Raw genomic sequence first — 17641 nt, forward strand, 5'->3', positions numbered from 1 at the left:
CAACACCCCAGTACGCAGCCTTGTCCAATAGCAAGGAGCAGACCGAGCTCACAGGCACCAGCGGAATGCCATCTGGGAAAGAGTCCGGAGATGAAAACAGAGGACTTATGTTGTCAGTAAATAGGAGACTAGGTGAATTGGACCAACTCTTCCACCAAGGACAATCAAAAGGCTGTACGAACATCTTAAAAGCATCAAAGAGCTAACGAGATTCTAAAGAATTGCTAGGCTGACATCCCAGAGAGGACAGGAATCTAGACAGGGGAGCCAAGCATTCAGGGCCCCTTTTCCCTGGAGGTACTTGCCCATTTTAGGAGAGGTGACTAAGAGAATGAATTGTGTTTCTGAAAGTCTTCAAGGATCGGGGCTGGGGGAGGTGTTGGACACTGATAAACCACTGCCTGCTTTGGGCTAAGACTCCAGACTGTGCCCTAAGCCTTCCCTTCCCCAGGGGATCTTTCCAACCCAGGGATCCAACCCAGGTCTCCCGCATTGCGGGCAGATTCTTCACCAGCTGAGCCACAGGGGAAGCCCCGTAAGGGGTCAGGATGAACTGAAGTAAACCAGCCCTTGCACAATCTGCTAAATCCGCAGTCTGCCTTTTGTGCCCAGGAAGTGTCAACCTGGAATCTGCAATAACGTGATCTCAGAATTCCATTGCCCCTGGGCACGTGACAGCAGCAACTGAAAAGCCCCTCTATCCATCCTAGATCTGGAAACTGCAAGAAACAATTTTCAGATACAGTGTCCAGCACAAACTAAAAAATAATGAGGCACCAGAGGAGACAAATCAGGGAGAAGCAGCAGAGATTAGGCAAAAGAAACACTCACAGGGATTCCAGTTATGGAATTATCACAGAGGGAACACAGGCAAAGTTCTAGAAAACTCTCCTCACCAGTAGTCAGCAAAATTCTGACTATTTGAACTGTTAAGTCTCTAATCCATTCTCATTTCCTGCCTGGATTGCTACAGTCATCATTCTATCTGCCTTTACCATCACTTACCTTGGCAATTAGCTTCCCTGTGGCTCAGTGGTAAAGAACCCGTCTGCCAAAACATGAGACATGGATTCAACCCCTGGGTTGGGAAGATCTCCCGGAAAAGGAAATGGCAACCCACTCCAGTATTCTTGCCTGGAAAAGCCCATGGGCAGAGGAGGCTGACAGGCTGCAGTACACAGGGTTGCAGAGTCAGACGTGACTTAGTGACTTGACAACAAGCACCTTGGCAATCTGTCCTAAAATGCACTTTCCAACCCCACCCCCTAAGATGTCTCCCCCTCACAATCTTCTAGTCACACAGCAGAACTCTCCTGTGAGTGTCCTTTTCTTCTTCATTGTCCTGAAAAATGCCTCCCATCCTTCAACGTCCAGTGTAAACCTCTCTCCTTGAAGACTTTCTGAATTCATAAATCCAACTCTCACAGCTTTGTATATACTAGACTCTGTTGACACAATGTATTAAAAATATTTAAAAGACTATTTCTCACATACACTGTTAACTTTTTGAGGTTACAGTTTATCTTATTCATCTAGAGCTCCTGGCATCTAGCATAGCACCTGGCTGAGTATGTGCTGAATAAATGTTCTAAGAAAGAGGGAGAGTATTTTGAATAATAGGTGCTACGGACTGTTACGGACTGAATTGTGTCCTCCCCAAATATCATGTGTTGAAGCCCCTAATGTGACTGTGCTTGGAGATAAGGTAATTAAGGTTAAATGAAGTCATCAGAGCAGGGCCTTAATTCAATAGGACTGGTGTCCTTATAAAAAGATGAAGGGACACCAGGGAGCTCTCTCCCTCCATATGCACACATAGAAAAGGCCATTGTGACACAGCAAGGAGGTGGCTATTTGCAAGCCTGAAACAGAGGCCTCACCGGAAATCAACTCTGTCAATGTGATCTTGGACTTCGAGCCTCCAGAAAGTTCAGAAAATAGATGTCTGTTGGTTAAGCCTCCCAGGCTGTATAGTATTGTTATGGCAGCTCAAGCAGACTAATACATAGACCATTTCTCGGATATGAAACGTGTACGAACACACATCCTCGCTAAAGGTAAGAATTCAACTCAAAGTGACAAGAAAGGGTAGGGAGTAGACATAGGTACACCAGGGAAAATGGCTTTTTAAAAAGTTTTATTTCAAGAACTTTGTTGTTTTTTTAACCGGTATCTCAAAAAAAGGTGGGTCAAAGTACAAAAAAAAAGTCAGTTGAATAATAGCATAGGTTTAGAAATCACAGCAGCAGAAGCAAGGTACAGACAGCACAGACAGACAATCCAACGCATTGTAATTCTCTTCGGGTTCTTTGCTTATGGTGTGTTTTTTCCCTCCTGTACAAAATACACCAAGGCATGCCATGAGATCAGAAAAAGAAAGGAGTTTAACAAATGGTTACAAGAAATAGAATCTGTACAAGAGGAGATAATGCTTCTTCCCCCGCCCCCCGCCCCCCCATTTCCTCTCTTGCTCGGCTTCAGGTTAAGTTGTTCTGAAGACAGTTCACTTCCAGGTCGGCCGGGTCACCTTTGCCACCCTCGAGTTTGGGCGACATGGAGTTCTGGATGTTAAATGGCTCCTCCTCTTTCAGGCAGGACTTGAGAGCTTCCTGGATTTTGTGGGGAGCGCTAGAATCATCCTGGAAGAGAAAAATAAAAGCTGAGGCAAGAGTGGGAAGGAGACAATGGGTGGAGGAATCAAGTAACATCTCAGACTTTTCTATTTTACTTAAAAAAAAAGTAAAACTGAGAAAAGGAAGAAAGTGCTGAGGCTTGGATGAACCAAAGTGACTCATTAGCAGCTACTTTTTTGGAACATCATCCTCAAAAAACACTGGCCATGTACGGATGAAAACCCAACGGGTAACTGCGTTACAAATACCTGTAATGGAAGCCAGACTGGGGAGAAACAGTCCCTTTTAATACTCGGCCTGGTCCCTCTAAAGCCTCACCTGCTGGTGAGCTGTGCCCGGCCCCTCTTCATATGGCCCTCCATCCTGAGGAGTTCTGCTCTCGCCAAAAGGTCTTGATCAGGAACATGACTTGTTGGTGTGCAAACAGGGCTGTGGTCAGGCGCAGAGCTGATTCCGGCAGAGTCAGGGCCCCGCTCCCCACAGCAAATTCATGTTCTCTGACTAGAGGCCGGAGATGTGCGAGCCTATCAGACTTTATCTACCACACAGATGCCGACTTACATGGTGCTCCCTCAGTCTAAGCCCCGTGCTGCTGGTTTGCAGCCCCTCTCTGATGGGTCCCTGCACCTCCCTGCCTCTCTGTGTTGCCTGCAACCCCAGGAAGCTCCTGAGCCTAGCTGAGCTTGTTAATGCTTCCCAGGAAACCCGCACCGGTACAGTCCTCCAGCTCTGCGTTCAGAGAACTCCTACAGCGACACCTTCTTCCCACTACTCTTCCTTCAGGAGTCCCTGAGCAGATTTTACCCAGGGGGCCTCGGTTCTTTCTCAGAAGCCCCAAATAGCTATTGTAAGTGCTCAGAATCTTTGCAGATCAAAGAGGCTGGGTAGCCACCCAGGCAGGTTCATGGAGGGCAAGAAGGGTAATGTGCCTATCTGACCAGCCAGCTCAGCCCTTTCTTGCTTTAGTCACTTCTGAAAGCCAAGGTACTCATGGTGATTAAGGACCAGGACATTCTCTACATAACGGTGAGCCTGAGTCCATGCTGCCTGGTCCTGAGTCTGACCTGTAATGGCACTAGGTCAGGGGAGGGACTAGTTGGAAAGTAGGGAAAGGCGCTAGGCTTGCATCAGGCGCTACAGGTGTTCAGTATACTGTCTGTGTAGAAACCACTATGACCTGCCCCCACTCCAGCCTCACTGAGCACTGTCGCAGAAGGCCGGCTTGCACAGAGCAATCTGAGAGTTTCGAAGACTTCAGGAGTGATTTACAGACAACAGCGGAACACACGCTCCCCACTTCCAGTGTGTATGAGACAGGCACAAGGCAAAATGAACTTCATTCTGTGTTGAGGCAGATTTCAGGCAAGGCCGCTGTACACAGTGCCTGCAGGCAGTGGGTATTTTCTACCCCTGCTTGGAGAGGCTGAGAAAAAACTGGTCAGTGGCATAAATGTATATGTGCTGAGATGGAAAGATGCACCTGATATATTAAGTGTATTATGTACACACACACACACACACACACAGGTTTTTTTTATGGGGAGAGGGAAGCAGGATGAGGTAGAGGTCATGTGAGGTGTGGGGGAAGACACTGGACATAAACACCTGAGACCCTGAGGAGAAGGGACTGGGGATCACAGCAAAATTTGGAGCAAGACAGGATGGCCTACACTCACCTCTCCTCTGGCAAGACTGGAACTCACTTTCACGTTTTTCAAGATAACCACCCCTACCCTGGGCCCATCACATTCTCCTTGGGGGCATACAGGGGCACAGGGATATTCTCCTAAAGTGAAAAAGTGAATTTAGTGAGTTGTATAGACCTGGGCGTCAAAACTGATGCCATGAAGGTGGGGAACCTAATTAAACCTGGCCTCTTGAGGACTTGGACAGGGGAGAAAGCTGTCTTCCAGGCCAACGGGTGGGAGAAGTCAGTCCTACAGATCAGGAACACAGGTATCCATCCGACAATGGTATGAGACAAGCTAAGTGCCTTCAGTAGGTAGAACAGGTGAGGGCATGTCTAGACCAGGATGGAGCGATTCTCATCCACGTGTTTGCTCCGGAACGCCATCCTCTTAGGCCTAGGGTGGCTGAGTCCCTCCAGCTGAAGGCGCCTCTGGCTTTGATTTGGTGGAAGTCCCTTATCGTAAGGAAACTGGACCTCCCCCTGGCCTAAGCCCTGGGAACTATTTCCAGCTTTCTGTCCCAGCCATATGGGCATCCTTCCGCCAGGGGTTCAGGCCTAGATGTCTTCTTGTTCAGACACAAGCCTCTATCAGAAGGGGGCGGGCAGCCAGTGCTTTACCAAATATATGGAGGAAACAGAGACTGGGAAGTAGGAAAGATTTAAACTGGCAGGGTGGGGTGAGGATGGGCAACACTAAGAGGCCTCCTGGAAGATCCATCCACTCTCAGGAGGACCAAGTCCCCCCCACGACACTGCTGACAGCACAGCTGGGAGATGGGCAGGGCGGCTTCTGGTGCTCAGACAACTTCGCTCACTTCGCTCACGTCGCTCACGCCATGCAGTGGGAGGTGCCCAGCCTTCCACACACTTGTCATTCCTCCCGGAAAAGGGCAAACTTTCATAACAGGGGCTGTAAAGCCACAGGCTTTTCCTTTTCCTTCTGAAGTTTCTTTCCGAGGCTGGCTGCTCAGTGACACAAGACCCTCACACACTCAGCTGCTGGCTCACCAGCCACAGGGTCCCACGTCACTGCAGAGGGCCCAGTCCAGGAGCAGCACAGAGTAATGAGTGTAGCAGGGGAGAGGGACGTGCCCCGACACAGACACCAGCCATGGACCCTTTCCCAACCAGACCCAAAGTGGTACTTTGTTGTTTGAAATCTTTTCAGACAGTGGTTTATAGAGATTACTGGAACTGAGTAGGAAAAGGACCCATTCTATCTCCTTGACTTATGTAAAAGAAATAACCCCTCTACTAAGATAAAGAAAACTCTACAAAATTTTAGGAGATGCCAAAATCAACAAGGCTTTTTTTTTTTTTTTGAGGGGTGAAGGGAGAGGGATGGGGAGACTAGCTGCCCCCGTTTCGGCTCCCAGCTCATCTGGAGGTTCTCTCACTTTCATCTTGCTGCCAGCAGCGCTTGTCAGCAGTCACTGCGGTGGCTGAAGCAATGGCCAGGGCTCCACTCCATCATAAGGTGGTAACTGTCTTCACTGTCAGTGCACAAGATCTTGACTATGACCAAGTCTGACTTCTGGGTGAGGTGGAGGGAATGAGAGGTGAAGTGGAAAATCCAGCTGCTGGACAGGAGAGCCACCCCCCACAGGCTCAGGGCTTTGGCAGAGGTGATAGGATGTACCCTGGGGCAGAAGCTGAGGGAACGATGCCCAGGGAAATGGCCCGCAGGATCCCAGAGGAGCCAGAGAGCTGAGTGCCCCCCAGACAACCCCAGGGCGCTTCTCAGGCAGAGTCCACCACGGCTGACCTACCTGCTCCACTCTGTTTTTGCTCTGCCATATGCTGAACTCAAGGTCAGTGGCAGTTTTCCTGGATAAATGCCTTGCTTTCCCAAAGCTGGGTCCGCAAGAACTGGAGACCTTTCTGTTGGCTCCTGCAACCAAGGCCTCCAAGAGACGCTATTTCCTTCCCCTCCATCTTTGTGAGGAGGAAAGGTGGACATACCAAGGCTGCCAGAAATGCCTGAGTCAGAAGCTTTGCCAAGGACCCTTGCACTCTGTGGCTAATAAACATCCTGATTGCAGGCACTCCTGTACACGTCAGGCCTGCTGTCCCTCATGTATGACATGGCACACCAGACAGTGGGTCTGAGAGACCCCATGGCAGGCCACTGATCACCAGTAATTCATAAATGGCAACTACATGCACATCACTGCCAGGGGCTGGGTATGTTGGGACGGGGTGTTCCAAGACAAGGCACATCCTACATCCTTGTGGGTTGATTGGAGTGGTCACCAATCTCAGACGTGATAGGACATCTTGTTCCCTTGACAGTTATGCTCATCTAAAACTTAGTATCTTGGTACATATCACGTAAAATATATCTGTTTTTTCTCTATCCTTCATAGCAAAGTCTTTTAAAAATTAGCTTAAATTGGCCTTTTTTATTTCTTATTTAAATTGACTCCTTTTCTCCTCCTTCTGCAGGTCAACTTGTTCTTTTCTGGGGTTTGGTGAACAGCCTCATAGACTATTATTTTCTCCTTTGCCTTCTGGGGATGCACTTTCCCCAGTTATAAAAAAAGGAAATGGTCTATCGGGAGACCTCTTATTGGGTTTCAACTTACATTTATAAACCCATCCTCGTTAAGGACAGATTTATCCCTACACTATTGGTTCTGCCAGTGTTCTATGCTTCCCTTTACATCAAAACTTTAAAAAACTATCCTAGATTGGCCTCTTTCGGTGTATATAACCAGTGTATATAAGCCTGCTCATTTTTAGGGCTCTCAAAACAGTATCAAAGAGATTGATTTTCTGGCAATCCCAGAGGTTTTCCCATTCACCCCAAAGAACAAGCACCATCTGCTTCAAAGACCAGTGAGGAAGTCCCTAGCAAGAAAAGCAGAGGCTTTCTTCTCAATGTAGAAAAGAAGACAAAAATCAGACTTCTAAAGCTGAGATGAAGCTGAAAATCATGAGCCATCCCAGAAACAGTTCTTCTGTACTTTGTGCTACTTTGCCTGTCCAGGAAGTGACACGGCATCACGCCCTTCTTCTCACTCTCATGGACCGTACAGGCCACACTATCCAGACCCTCAGAGCTCTGAGCAGTGGGTCCATATGCTGAAGTGAACCAGAGACGCGGGCAGGGGCGGGAACAGGCACAAGGGCAGATGCGAAGACCAGTTAACTGACAGATAGCATTTCATAGCGAGCCCAGGCACAGGCAGTGAGAGGGAGGGGAACGCGGAGGGTCGCAATGTTTCCTTACGTTTGGGTGAGAGCCCTCGGCAATGGTGGACAAGGAGAAGTTATCATTGTGGAGCTCAGATGGGGTCCGGAATTTGCTGGTTAGGACAGAAGAGAGAAGGGAAAATGTAAGTGAAACGATCACAGCGACATCTGATAGAAGCTTCACAGGGCAAACACTGTATTTCGTCAAATGTCATGGGTGTACCCCTATTTTCTGTACCACTAAGAAAAACCTTCTGTCATTTAAACCATGGTCCAATCCTTTCTTATCACCTAGAGTTTTCATTACACACTTCAAGGCACTCATTTTGACTTTAGATAAAGAACTGACAATGATATGAACAGCTATGACCACGTTTGTGCCTGCCAGACAATTACAACTACATCATGACTGCCATCTGGCCAACAGTGATTATAAGATGCCAGTGAGTGTAAGACACAATCCAATTTCAGATATGCTAATATGTGGGGAAAAAATGGGTATCTTAGAATCAATACGCTACAGCAGTATCTGTAGTGCATTGGGTACATGTATTAATAGCGTTTGCAGAGTGGCAACCAGGCTTGGGAAAGAAAGGAGGTGTGCAGAGGAAATAAGGAAGGTGGCATTTGAGCTGAAGGGCTGGGGGAGCCATGCTCTGTGCAAAACACAAACTGGTTCCAGGAGGAAGACCTAGAAGAGGCTCCTTCCCTGGGCCTCAGCTCCTGCTTCTCTACTGCCCTGGCAGCGTTCCTTCTCTCCCCGGTCATCAGCAGCAGCCCTGGTAGGTGGGCCCATTCCCACCCTGACCCTCCCCCCACCCCCTCAGTGGTGGTGTGAGGAGCCAAGGGCCTTGGCTTGTGATCACATGCACAGATACAGCCCTGCCTCAATGCACAGGCACAATGGAGAGGCCCTCGCAGCCCCAGGACGGTTAGCTGAAAGGCGGCAGAGAGCTGCTGGCATCTGCACGTCCCACGAGTTTACCCAGCAAAGGAGCAACAGATGGCGTTTTGTCCCTTTCCCAGGACCCAGGGCAAGTCCTTCAGTCCCATTCTCTGGAGAGAGTCTCGGGTCAGGGGGAGGGAATTAACTGGGGGGGAAACAACAGGGGGAAAGGGGGGTGGGGCGGTCCTGCATAAATTGCCTCTTGGGTCCTGAGGAAGCTGAACTCCAGTCTCCTCCTTGTCTGACTCCTGTGACATTTCAGAAGGTTCTTTACTTTGCTAAGTGGTAACAGTGACTGTCTCACGGTGGGTAAGGTCACACCCAAGTGTTCAAGGCGTGGGCTTCAAGGGCAAACGCATGCTGGTTCTCACAGGTGCACGGGTGTCACTCCTGTGCACAGGTTTCACTCCTCTGCCCGGAAAAGAGCTGAAATGAGACTCCACATGCACATATGGCCCTTCAAATCCAAGTGGAGGAAGTGAGGCCGAGGTCCTAGCACTCCCCACATCCTACTGAGAGGGAACGGGGACTTCCTTGAACTCTCTGTTCTTCTGCCTGGACCAGGGTGGACCAGTTTGAAAAGCAATGAGCTGCTAAATCCTTTCACTGAAGAGGATGGCACATCCTCTAGGGGCTTACGTCAACATCCTGCTCCTATGAGCAGCTAGATAGAGGGAGCTGGAGGAGTCACTTCATGCTGATTTGAGAGAGAAATCCTCATACCGGCCTCTGGCTGTCAAAGACCTGGGAAGCAGGTGTAATCAGACGGGGTGGGGGTGCTGAGTATAGTACCTAACCAGTTACTTGACCAGAGTCAGGAGCTGCTATACTCTGGTTGCCTTTCCTAAGCATTCTAAGAGAAGGTGGCGAGTGTGTGTGTGTGGAATGGTGCTGGACAGCTGCAGTCTGCCACAAGGGCCTAACCTCTGCTGCAATTCCAGCACATTCTGTGTAGGATCGGGTAAGCTTGGGTGAATCTCTGGTATGAAAAATGCAAGCAGGGATGGACAGCAGATGCCAGAAACTCTCAGGACCACATTCCTAGATCCCACAGGGCGGGGCTGGCAGTCACAGACTCACTTGGTCCTGCGCAGCTTGGTGTTCTCGGTCTTGAGCAGGTAGAGCTTCTTGGCGAAGAACACCGTCATCATGAAGAGCAGGAGCAGCACGAGGGCGGCCGAGCCGACGGCCACGCACATCACCTGGAAGTCGGTGATGATGGATTCGCAGCGCATCCCCTTGTGCCAGATGTAGTCCTGTGTGTTGCACCTGCAGCGGTGACAGGGTGAGGCTGAGGCGACGGGCAGCCAGCCGTGGCTGCAGCGAGCGTCTGACCCCTGACCCCGGGGCTTACGTCAACATCCTGCTCCTATGAGCAGCTAGAGGAAGTGGGGTGTCCTCATCTGTGCAGACTTTAGGGTTGCTATTCTTGCCTCATCTTTACAACCACACCAGGAAGAGTGTGTGGCACAAATACATCAAGGGCGGTTGACACAAATGAGGTAAATGGGGTGCTGAGAAACTGAGCACACTGGCCATTCACAGGCCTGTGAAGTGACTGAGGGAAGGGAACCCCGTTTTCCACTTCAATGACAACAATCACAAGATTCCCCCAGAATACCCCCAAGCCCCTGCCCTGGGCTCTGGTGGAGAAAAAAAAAAAAAGGATGAAAAACAAGATCAATAGGAACTACCTCCACAAAGTAGTAGGACCCGCCCTATCCTGGGGCACTGCAGTCCCATCTAGTTCACAGGGCTAACCAGACACTGAAAATAAGGAAGCAACAGACAAGGACAAGCACAAAGATAGATGTACATTCTCCCCCATCTCAGCAGCCCCCCAAGTGCCGCCCCTATAGCTTCCTGTCCTGTCACCATGAGAACTGTCATGAAAGCAGAGGGAGAATCAACCCTCTGGGTGGGTTTCAGTCCTTTTGTTGAGTGACTTTCTCCTGCCCTTGGGGACATTCCCAGGCTCCAACTCTTCCAATGACATTGCTGTTTCCATGGGAACCAGGCTGCTTCAAAGAGGAAAAAATGTGGAAGGATACAGAGGCAGGCAAAGGAGGGACAGGAACCTCAGGGTGAATGACAGAGGAGAAAGGAGTCCAGAAATGGGGAAATCAAACCCGGGAGAATTAGCTACTCCACACCTAGAAGAGGGTGGGGCTCTGTGGCGAGCAGTGAATTCTCTTATCCAGCAGCCCCTCTGCAGTCGTGGGAGACTGTTGGAGGACAGCGGGGAAAGAAGGTCCCTCTAACACAGTGCTCTGGAGAAGTTCTGCCATAGCTCTGCTCGCTTCCCTGCAGTGGTCGGGTGACACAGACAAAAGCATGCTGCAGTCTGCAACCAAGGGCTCGGCAGCCTCCTGTGAGTGGAATGTAAAACAGTTTCCAAGCTGGGGCTGGGCCTGGGTTACCCGTCAGAGGAGGCATTTCTGGTAGGGAAGCCCAGGGTGGATGATCCTGGGATGGAAGCTGTGCAAGGGGGGCTGGAGCAGACTAGTGAGAAGTCCTCCTAAGGCAGGATCCACTGGAGGATCCATGGTCAGTTTAGGCACGCCACTCAGTGAGGTCATGCTTACTATTGGGGGGTCCCTTGATAGCTCCAGGAGGTTCTGGGAACTGTTCTAGTGCTCCAGAGGCAACGAGGCCTCCAAATTTAATACTCTGATGGGGAGCTAACTTCGAAGGTGAAAACCCAGGCCTCCAATAGGATGAAAGATACTAATTTTGCACAGAGATTCCATAGCTCCCAGGCTAAAATCATTAGTATAGTCCTCCCTCCACAACTAGAGTCTGAGGAGCAAAATCAGGGTTTCCCTGTATTTCTGGTAGCCCTTAAGCAACCAGCAAGGTCTTGTTGCCATAATATCTTGATCACAGTTCTTCTTTTTGGCAATGGCTGGACAGCTCCAATCAGAGCTGTGTGGACACGTTTTATATTAGTGACCCTAATGACACAATCATTTATAGGAAAGAACTTCATAGGAAGGAAACTCAAGCTTTAATGACAAAGGCACAGCATGCATGCATTATATTATTCTTCTATCAGAACATTAAGACCTATAGAATCTGAATTCTTTATATACCTCCAAAAAGCCCCAGAAAAAGAAACATAGGGAATGGCACTTAAAAAAACAGAGATACCCAGATTACAGAAATGTTTCACTCTTAGGACTGGTGGAAACAAGTCCCAGAAGAATCTGAGGTCTACTTGCCACTTCTAGGGCCTGTAGAGGATGGAGAGAAGCAAACCACTCAGCCCTGGACATGTGCTTCATCCAGAATAAGAATAAGCCTGTGAGTTCTCCAGCAGGTTAACTACCTTGCCGTGAGGGCAGGTATATGCGGTTAATTACTAATGAGGCATGGGCTGGTGGCTGCACACAAGATCGTTACTCTGACACTAAACTTTCTGGGTCTTTAAAACATGTCAGACTGAGTATCTCCAGGAAGACAACAACCAAGGTAGAAGGAGCAAAGTCACTACCCAGAACTAAGAAACGCCAAACATCTGCTGTGTGAGGAAGGACACTCTGCTTGACTTGACCTGTTTGAGTGGCTGCTCTCTGGGTCTTTATCCAGTGAGAAGGTCCTCATTCGTGCCACCTGAAGTGCGTGCCCCCCTGGGTCACAGAGCCCTTCTTCTGCCTCGCACATGGCTCAGAGGGAGTGGTCAGCAGTTCTCTCTTCTCCCAGGGCGTCTATGGACTTTCTCCTTCTGCAAATTTAGCTAGAACTTGCCAACAAGAACTTGCCCTCAAGCCAGCAAAGGCCTTTTCCAAAACCCTTGGCCAAGTCCTTTCGTTTTGCCTTTACAGTTTACTGGTTTGGTAAAGAGCACGACACTTAGAGGAAATGCACAATCTTACTTCTGAGGAAGTAAGTGATGAGCTCACAGGAAGTACATTTAAGCTGTTAGTCTGTAGAATATTTACTGGGACGATCTCTTGACCCATAAACACACAAGTTCTGGGAACCTGTCACATCCCCCTCTCTGCTGAGGCACCCTCCCATGCCCCCTTCAGGAGTTCTCTTGACAAAACCCCTGGACACCTGCCTGCCACATCCTTACCTGCAGAAGGCCCCAATGTTCTCCACCAGGTAGCACTGGCCGCCATTGTGACAGTAACTTGGGAAGAGGTCGCACACTGACCGGCAGGAGCCGTTATGTCTCACAAAGCCACTGCGGCACACGGTGCCATTCTCGCTGGGGGCCAGGTCCCTGCCTGGCTCTCCTGGGCGGGGCCTGAGGGCAATGCTGCTGCCCGGGACCATGCCCAGAGTATGCTGTGGAGGGACAGCGTGCCACCGACTGGTGGGCTGGCCTGTCCCGGGCCCCAGACCAGGCTTCTCAGTGGGCACTAGAAGGTCATTTTCATCTTCCAAGTCTCCGCCTCCCACTGCATCCTTGTCCACCTCTTCTTCCTCCTCTTCATCCAAGTCATCATAGAAGGATGTAGTAGGGTAGAAATCAGACTCATCAAAGGGAGTGAAGTCATCGTATAAGTCAAGCAGGCTCCAGGAAGGGGTCTCTCCCCCGGGATCAGGGTGGTGCTCTGAGGTACCTGGCGACCCAGGGAAGCTCCCCAGGTGGGCGCCACGGCCCTCACCATCCAATCCTTCGAAGTAGTCGATGTCAATTATATCCGATGCTGGGTGGGGCTCCAGTGTGCCCTGAAAGGGGTACGTGGGCTCCGGCCCGTGAGGGTCAGGTGTGCTGCCTCCCAGGTTCAGCCAAACCTCCATGGGGCTCTCCTTGGGGAGTTCGGGGCCTGGGCTCGGCTTGTCGCCAGGGGTGGGGGAGGGTGGTTCACTGGCCTCCGGAGCCTCGAAGGTGGCTGCGGACGTCGAGGACGGCCCAAGGGCCTCGTCGGGAGTCGGGAGCGTGGCTGGAAGGGCCTGGGTGTCGCCGCTGCCCGCCTCTGCGGTCACTCCGCCCAGGCCTGGGCTCTCGGCCTCCAGCCAGGCTGTGCCTGTCACCGCCGCCGACGCCTCCAGCGCCTCCTCAGCCCCGACCCCAGGGCCCACCAAGGCCTGCTCTCCGCCGGGCGCAGTCCGAGAAGTCTCATCTTTCCCAGCTGCTGGTGGGCCGGCCTTCTCCCGCGTGTAGTTAGCACGCGGCTCCCACGCCGGGACGCTCTTCACAGGCGTGTCTGCCTCGACGGCGCTGCCCGCCTCAGGCACTGTGGGAGGGAGGGAGAGGGGCGGGGCGTCAGCGACCGCGCGCGCGTTAGAGCCGGGGCAGCGCCCCGCCCCCGCCGCGGCTGCTCTCTCAGACCCCCGCCAACCTTAAGCCTGAGCGCCAAGCTTTCCCAAGGCCACGCCCCATCATTACGCCCCGCCCCGAGCCCGCCCCACAAGCCCGAGAACACATCCGACCAAACGTTCTCCACGCTTAGGCCCTGCCCCCAAGCGAAAGGCCCCGCCCCCGACATCACCCGCGCTCTAACCCGGGCGGCCCTCAGTTCTGGCTCCTGGCAAAGTCTTACCTTCGGGGCTCCATTACACACCATGCCCCGCCCCAAAGTCTCACCCTTAGGGCTCCGCCCCGAACTCGCATTCCCCTGCCCCGCCATCACCTCCAGGTCCCGCCCCGAAATCTCACCCTCAGGCCCCGCCCCAACAGGCCCACCCCCAGCCAACACCTCTGTCTCCACACTCGGGTGGCGGCCGCCTAGTCGCCTCCAGCAAGTCCCCGCATCTCCTCGTGCGCCCCTTCCCCCGCCCGAGCTGCAGGCAAGACGCTGCCCCGCCCCCTTGGCAGAGCTCGCGGACACCTCTTGCACCCGAAGCCAACGGGACCCTGGCCCAAGGTGGGGCGCCAGAGCCGCTGGGGTCCCGGTAGCGGTCTGTACCTACCCGGCGCGGCCCCAGAAGCGAGCACCAGCGTAACCCCCAGAAGCAGCAGCAGCGGCGGTGGCCCCCGGCCCGGGCCCCCGCCCTCGGCTCGGCCCATGGCGCGGCCCCCCGACCGCTGTCCGCGGTCTGCCCGGCTGGCTGCGCCCTCGGCTCACCGGCCGCCGCGCCTCCCGCCCGTGCTGCGGCCGTCTCAGCCCACGATGGGCAAAGGGAGAAGCCGCATGCCGCCGCCGTCCGCCGCTGTCCCCGGCGCGCCGCGCCTCCCCGCCTCCCGCGCCGCCGCTGCCGCGTTCAGCGCCGCCCCCACCCCGCCCGCCGCGCCCGCCCCGCCGCACGTAGCTCTGACGCCGGCCCTGCTCAGTCCTTCTGCGGTGGGGACAGACAGACCCCCGGCTCTGCACGCGGAGACAAACGGACGCGGGGTATCGCGCGGACAGGCGCACAGTGCCGCTCGTGGCATTAGCCGCCAGGTGCACTGGCGGGAGACCTGCGGGGCGGGGCCGTGGTCCCGCCCTCCCAGTGGAGGGGCTGGCACGGGCCCCCCAACAGCGAGGAACCCACCCGCCAAGCGGCGAGCACAGAGGGGGGCGCCCAGACACCCGCAGGCTCGGGGCGGGGCTCGGAAGGGCCGCAGGGGGCGGAAGCCCCAGCCCGCGCTGTGCCAGTGAGCCGAACCCAGGGCACACGGAGCTTCTCGGATTTCTGCACCAACCCGGTGCTCAGGGCGAAGGGTCTCCAGGAGATCCCCGAGACCCCACGAGGGCGGGGAGGGCGCTGACAGTGCCAGGCAAGGGGGCGAAGTGGACCTCCCAGGCTCTAATCGGATCAGACCTAATCCGTCTGCAGCCAAAGCCCCAGACCTCGCACAGCCAGGCCCGCCAGAACGCATCCTGGGGGCAGGGGGCAAGAATTTCCCTCCTCAAGGCAGCCTAGGGTGCGGCCTGTAATCCCGGTTCCTTGGTCCTTCTCCAAAATACATCGCCCCCCATTCTTCCCGGGCCACCAAAGCTCAGGTTGGTGGGTAATCCCGGCGCTTCGTCGCTCAGTCGCGTCCGACTCTTTGCGACCCCAGTGGACTGTAGCCTGCCAGGCTCCTCTCCATGGAGATTCTTTGGGCAAGAATACTGTAGTGGGTTTGCCATGTCCTCCTCTAGGGGATCTTCCCAACCCAGGGATCGAGCCCGCATTGCAGGCGGATTCTTTACTATATGAGCCACCAGGGAAGCCCAGGAAGACTGGAGTGGGTAGCCTATCCCTTCTCCAGGGGATCGTCCCGACTCAGAAATCATCGAACAGGGGTCTCCTGCATCGCAGGCAGATTCTTTACCAGCTGAGCTACCTATCCCTAAGAGACTAGATCAGAGTCTAGGGAAACAGCCTATGCCAGGCCAGGTGTTACAGTCTGTGGGTCCTGTCCTAAGCCCACTCTGCGGTACAGAGCCACTCATCTCCAGATCCCTGCTTGGTGGTAGGAATCGCAGCCTAGTCACCTACTTTGTCCACCAAACTGACTGTCTGCCTTTTGATCTATTAACCCTAATGATGATATTCAAGGTCACTGCCAGAGATGTGGGCACTCTAAGACACTCCCATTTCTGTCACTTGGGACCCACATAACTGACCAAGAACTGTCACTAGTACATGTCTCTGGATGGGGTTGCCTTGATTCAAAGCCTGTTTCTTTCACTGGAACTAGATCTACTTGCTCGTCCTGGTTGGTCCCTCCTCTCACCATCTACCTGGCAAATCCTTTAATCCAGAAAGGTCAGTTCCCATAACCTTCCCATCCAGGAAGCCTTCTGTCTGACCTCAGTAGTTAGATACTTTTGCCCTGATGGGGCTTCCCTGGTGGCTCAGAGGTTAAGGCGTCTGCCTGCAATGCGGGAGACCTGGGTTCGATCCCTGGGTCGGGAAGATCCCTGGAGAAGGAAATGGCAACCCACTCCAGTATTCTTGCCTGGAGAATCCCATGGATGGAGGAGCCTCGTGGGCTACAGTCCACGGGGTCGCAAAGAGTTGGACATGACTGAGCGACTTCACTCACTCACTTTGCCCTGATCTCATTGTCTGTCTCCAATAATTCCCTACTAGACTGCAAGACACTTGCACGGGCAACAGGTGCAGCTGCTTAAGGAGGGTAGGAGGCATAAATGAACGGATGGCAACCATCTTAGTCCCACCATAGAACTGTGGGTCTAGAAGGGGCTGATGTGCTAAAGCTCTTTTCATGGCTTCATATTGCCTCTGGGGACAGTATATACCAGTTTGAAATACAACTTTCTCTGAGCAGAGGGCCAGGCAGAGGTTTGCACTTGCCTGTAGCCAGAAAGGTACTAATGGACCTGCCAACACCACCCCTTCTTTCCTGTAGCTTTTCTCTGCATCTTTTTTTTTTTTTTTTGCCTTACATTCAAGGCCTTGTGTGTTGCTTTCTGTGTGTCTCCTTGAGTCTTGAGTAGGGTTGTCAAGGTGGAGGATCTTGGTGGACATGCCCACCTCCTCCTTCCTGAGGCCAGTCTGTGGGAAGGAGGCCTCATAGATGGGTCCTTTGGTGCCTAGAGCATGACAATTACTCCTGTGTTTTTCACAAGAAAGGTCTGGGTGGGGGCTCTTTCCACACCCCTCTGTTAAAGCTCTACCTACCCCAGTTTATATTTCCTGTCATATATTCTGTTAACACTTAAATATATCCTTTTAAATTCAATTTTTGATTTATGTAAAACAAGCATATGGTATAAAATAAAATATGAAATATCTCCTTCCTCAGTGACCTTCCTCACTTCTCTGGAATCAACATTCTATTACTAATTTCTTCATTTGGGGATTTTTAATCAACTGTTGTCAGTTTCATTCTGATCCTCTCCAGATCTCACCAGCAATTTCAGAACTAAGCATAGCACACCTGGTTAGGTGATAACCTCCATAAGCCAGAAGCTCATCAAGGCAGTGACCAATAACCCATAGAGTGTCATATGAATGTGGTTATTTTTTTCTGGGCACAGTGTGAGGGTAGGCTAAAAAAGAGAAGCGAGAATATGTAGAAATTGGAGAGTGGGGGCTTCCCCGTGGTCTAGGGGCTAAGACTCCAGGCTCCCAATATTGGGGGTCTGGGTTTGATCCCTGGTCAGGGAACTAGATCCCACATGCCACAACTAAGTGTTTGAATGCTGCAACTAAGGCCTGAAGCAGTCAAATAAATAAATGTTTAAAAAAAAAAAAAAGAAATTGGAGAGTGAAAGAAAGGTAAATAGACTACTGTCTAGAGCTTACACTCCATGTCCCCACATTCAAGTCTCCTGGGTTTGGGCATCA

The 17641-nt window shown here is 52.3% G+C and overlaps 1 protein-coding gene across 1 annotated transcript; it reads right to left on the reverse strand.

Annotated features, from left to right (window-relative positions):
• Nucleotides 1–2477: 2477 nt before the first annotated feature.
• CSPG5 (chondroitin sulfate proteoglycan 5) lies at nt 2478–14426 on the reverse strand. The gene is made up of 5 exons (XM_052648005.1): nt 14330–14426; nt 12543–13653; nt 9545–9733; nt 7556–7631; nt 2478–2639 (listed from the first exon to the last, which is right to left on the reverse strand). Exons 1-5 carry the CDS (start codon nt 14424–14426, stop codon nt 2478–2480), a joined length of 1635 nt encoding a protein of 544 aa, XP_052503965.1.
• Between the last annotated feature and the right edge of the window lie 3215 nt (nt 14427–17641).

The sequence above is a fragment of the Budorcas taxicolor genome, chromosome 1 (genome assembly GCF_023091745.1).
Source record: "Budorcas taxicolor isolate Tak-1 chromosome 1, Takin1.1, whole genome shotgun sequence".
NCBI classification, from domain to species: Eukaryota; Metazoa; Chordata; class Mammalia; order Artiodactyla; family Bovidae; genus Budorcas; species Budorcas taxicolor.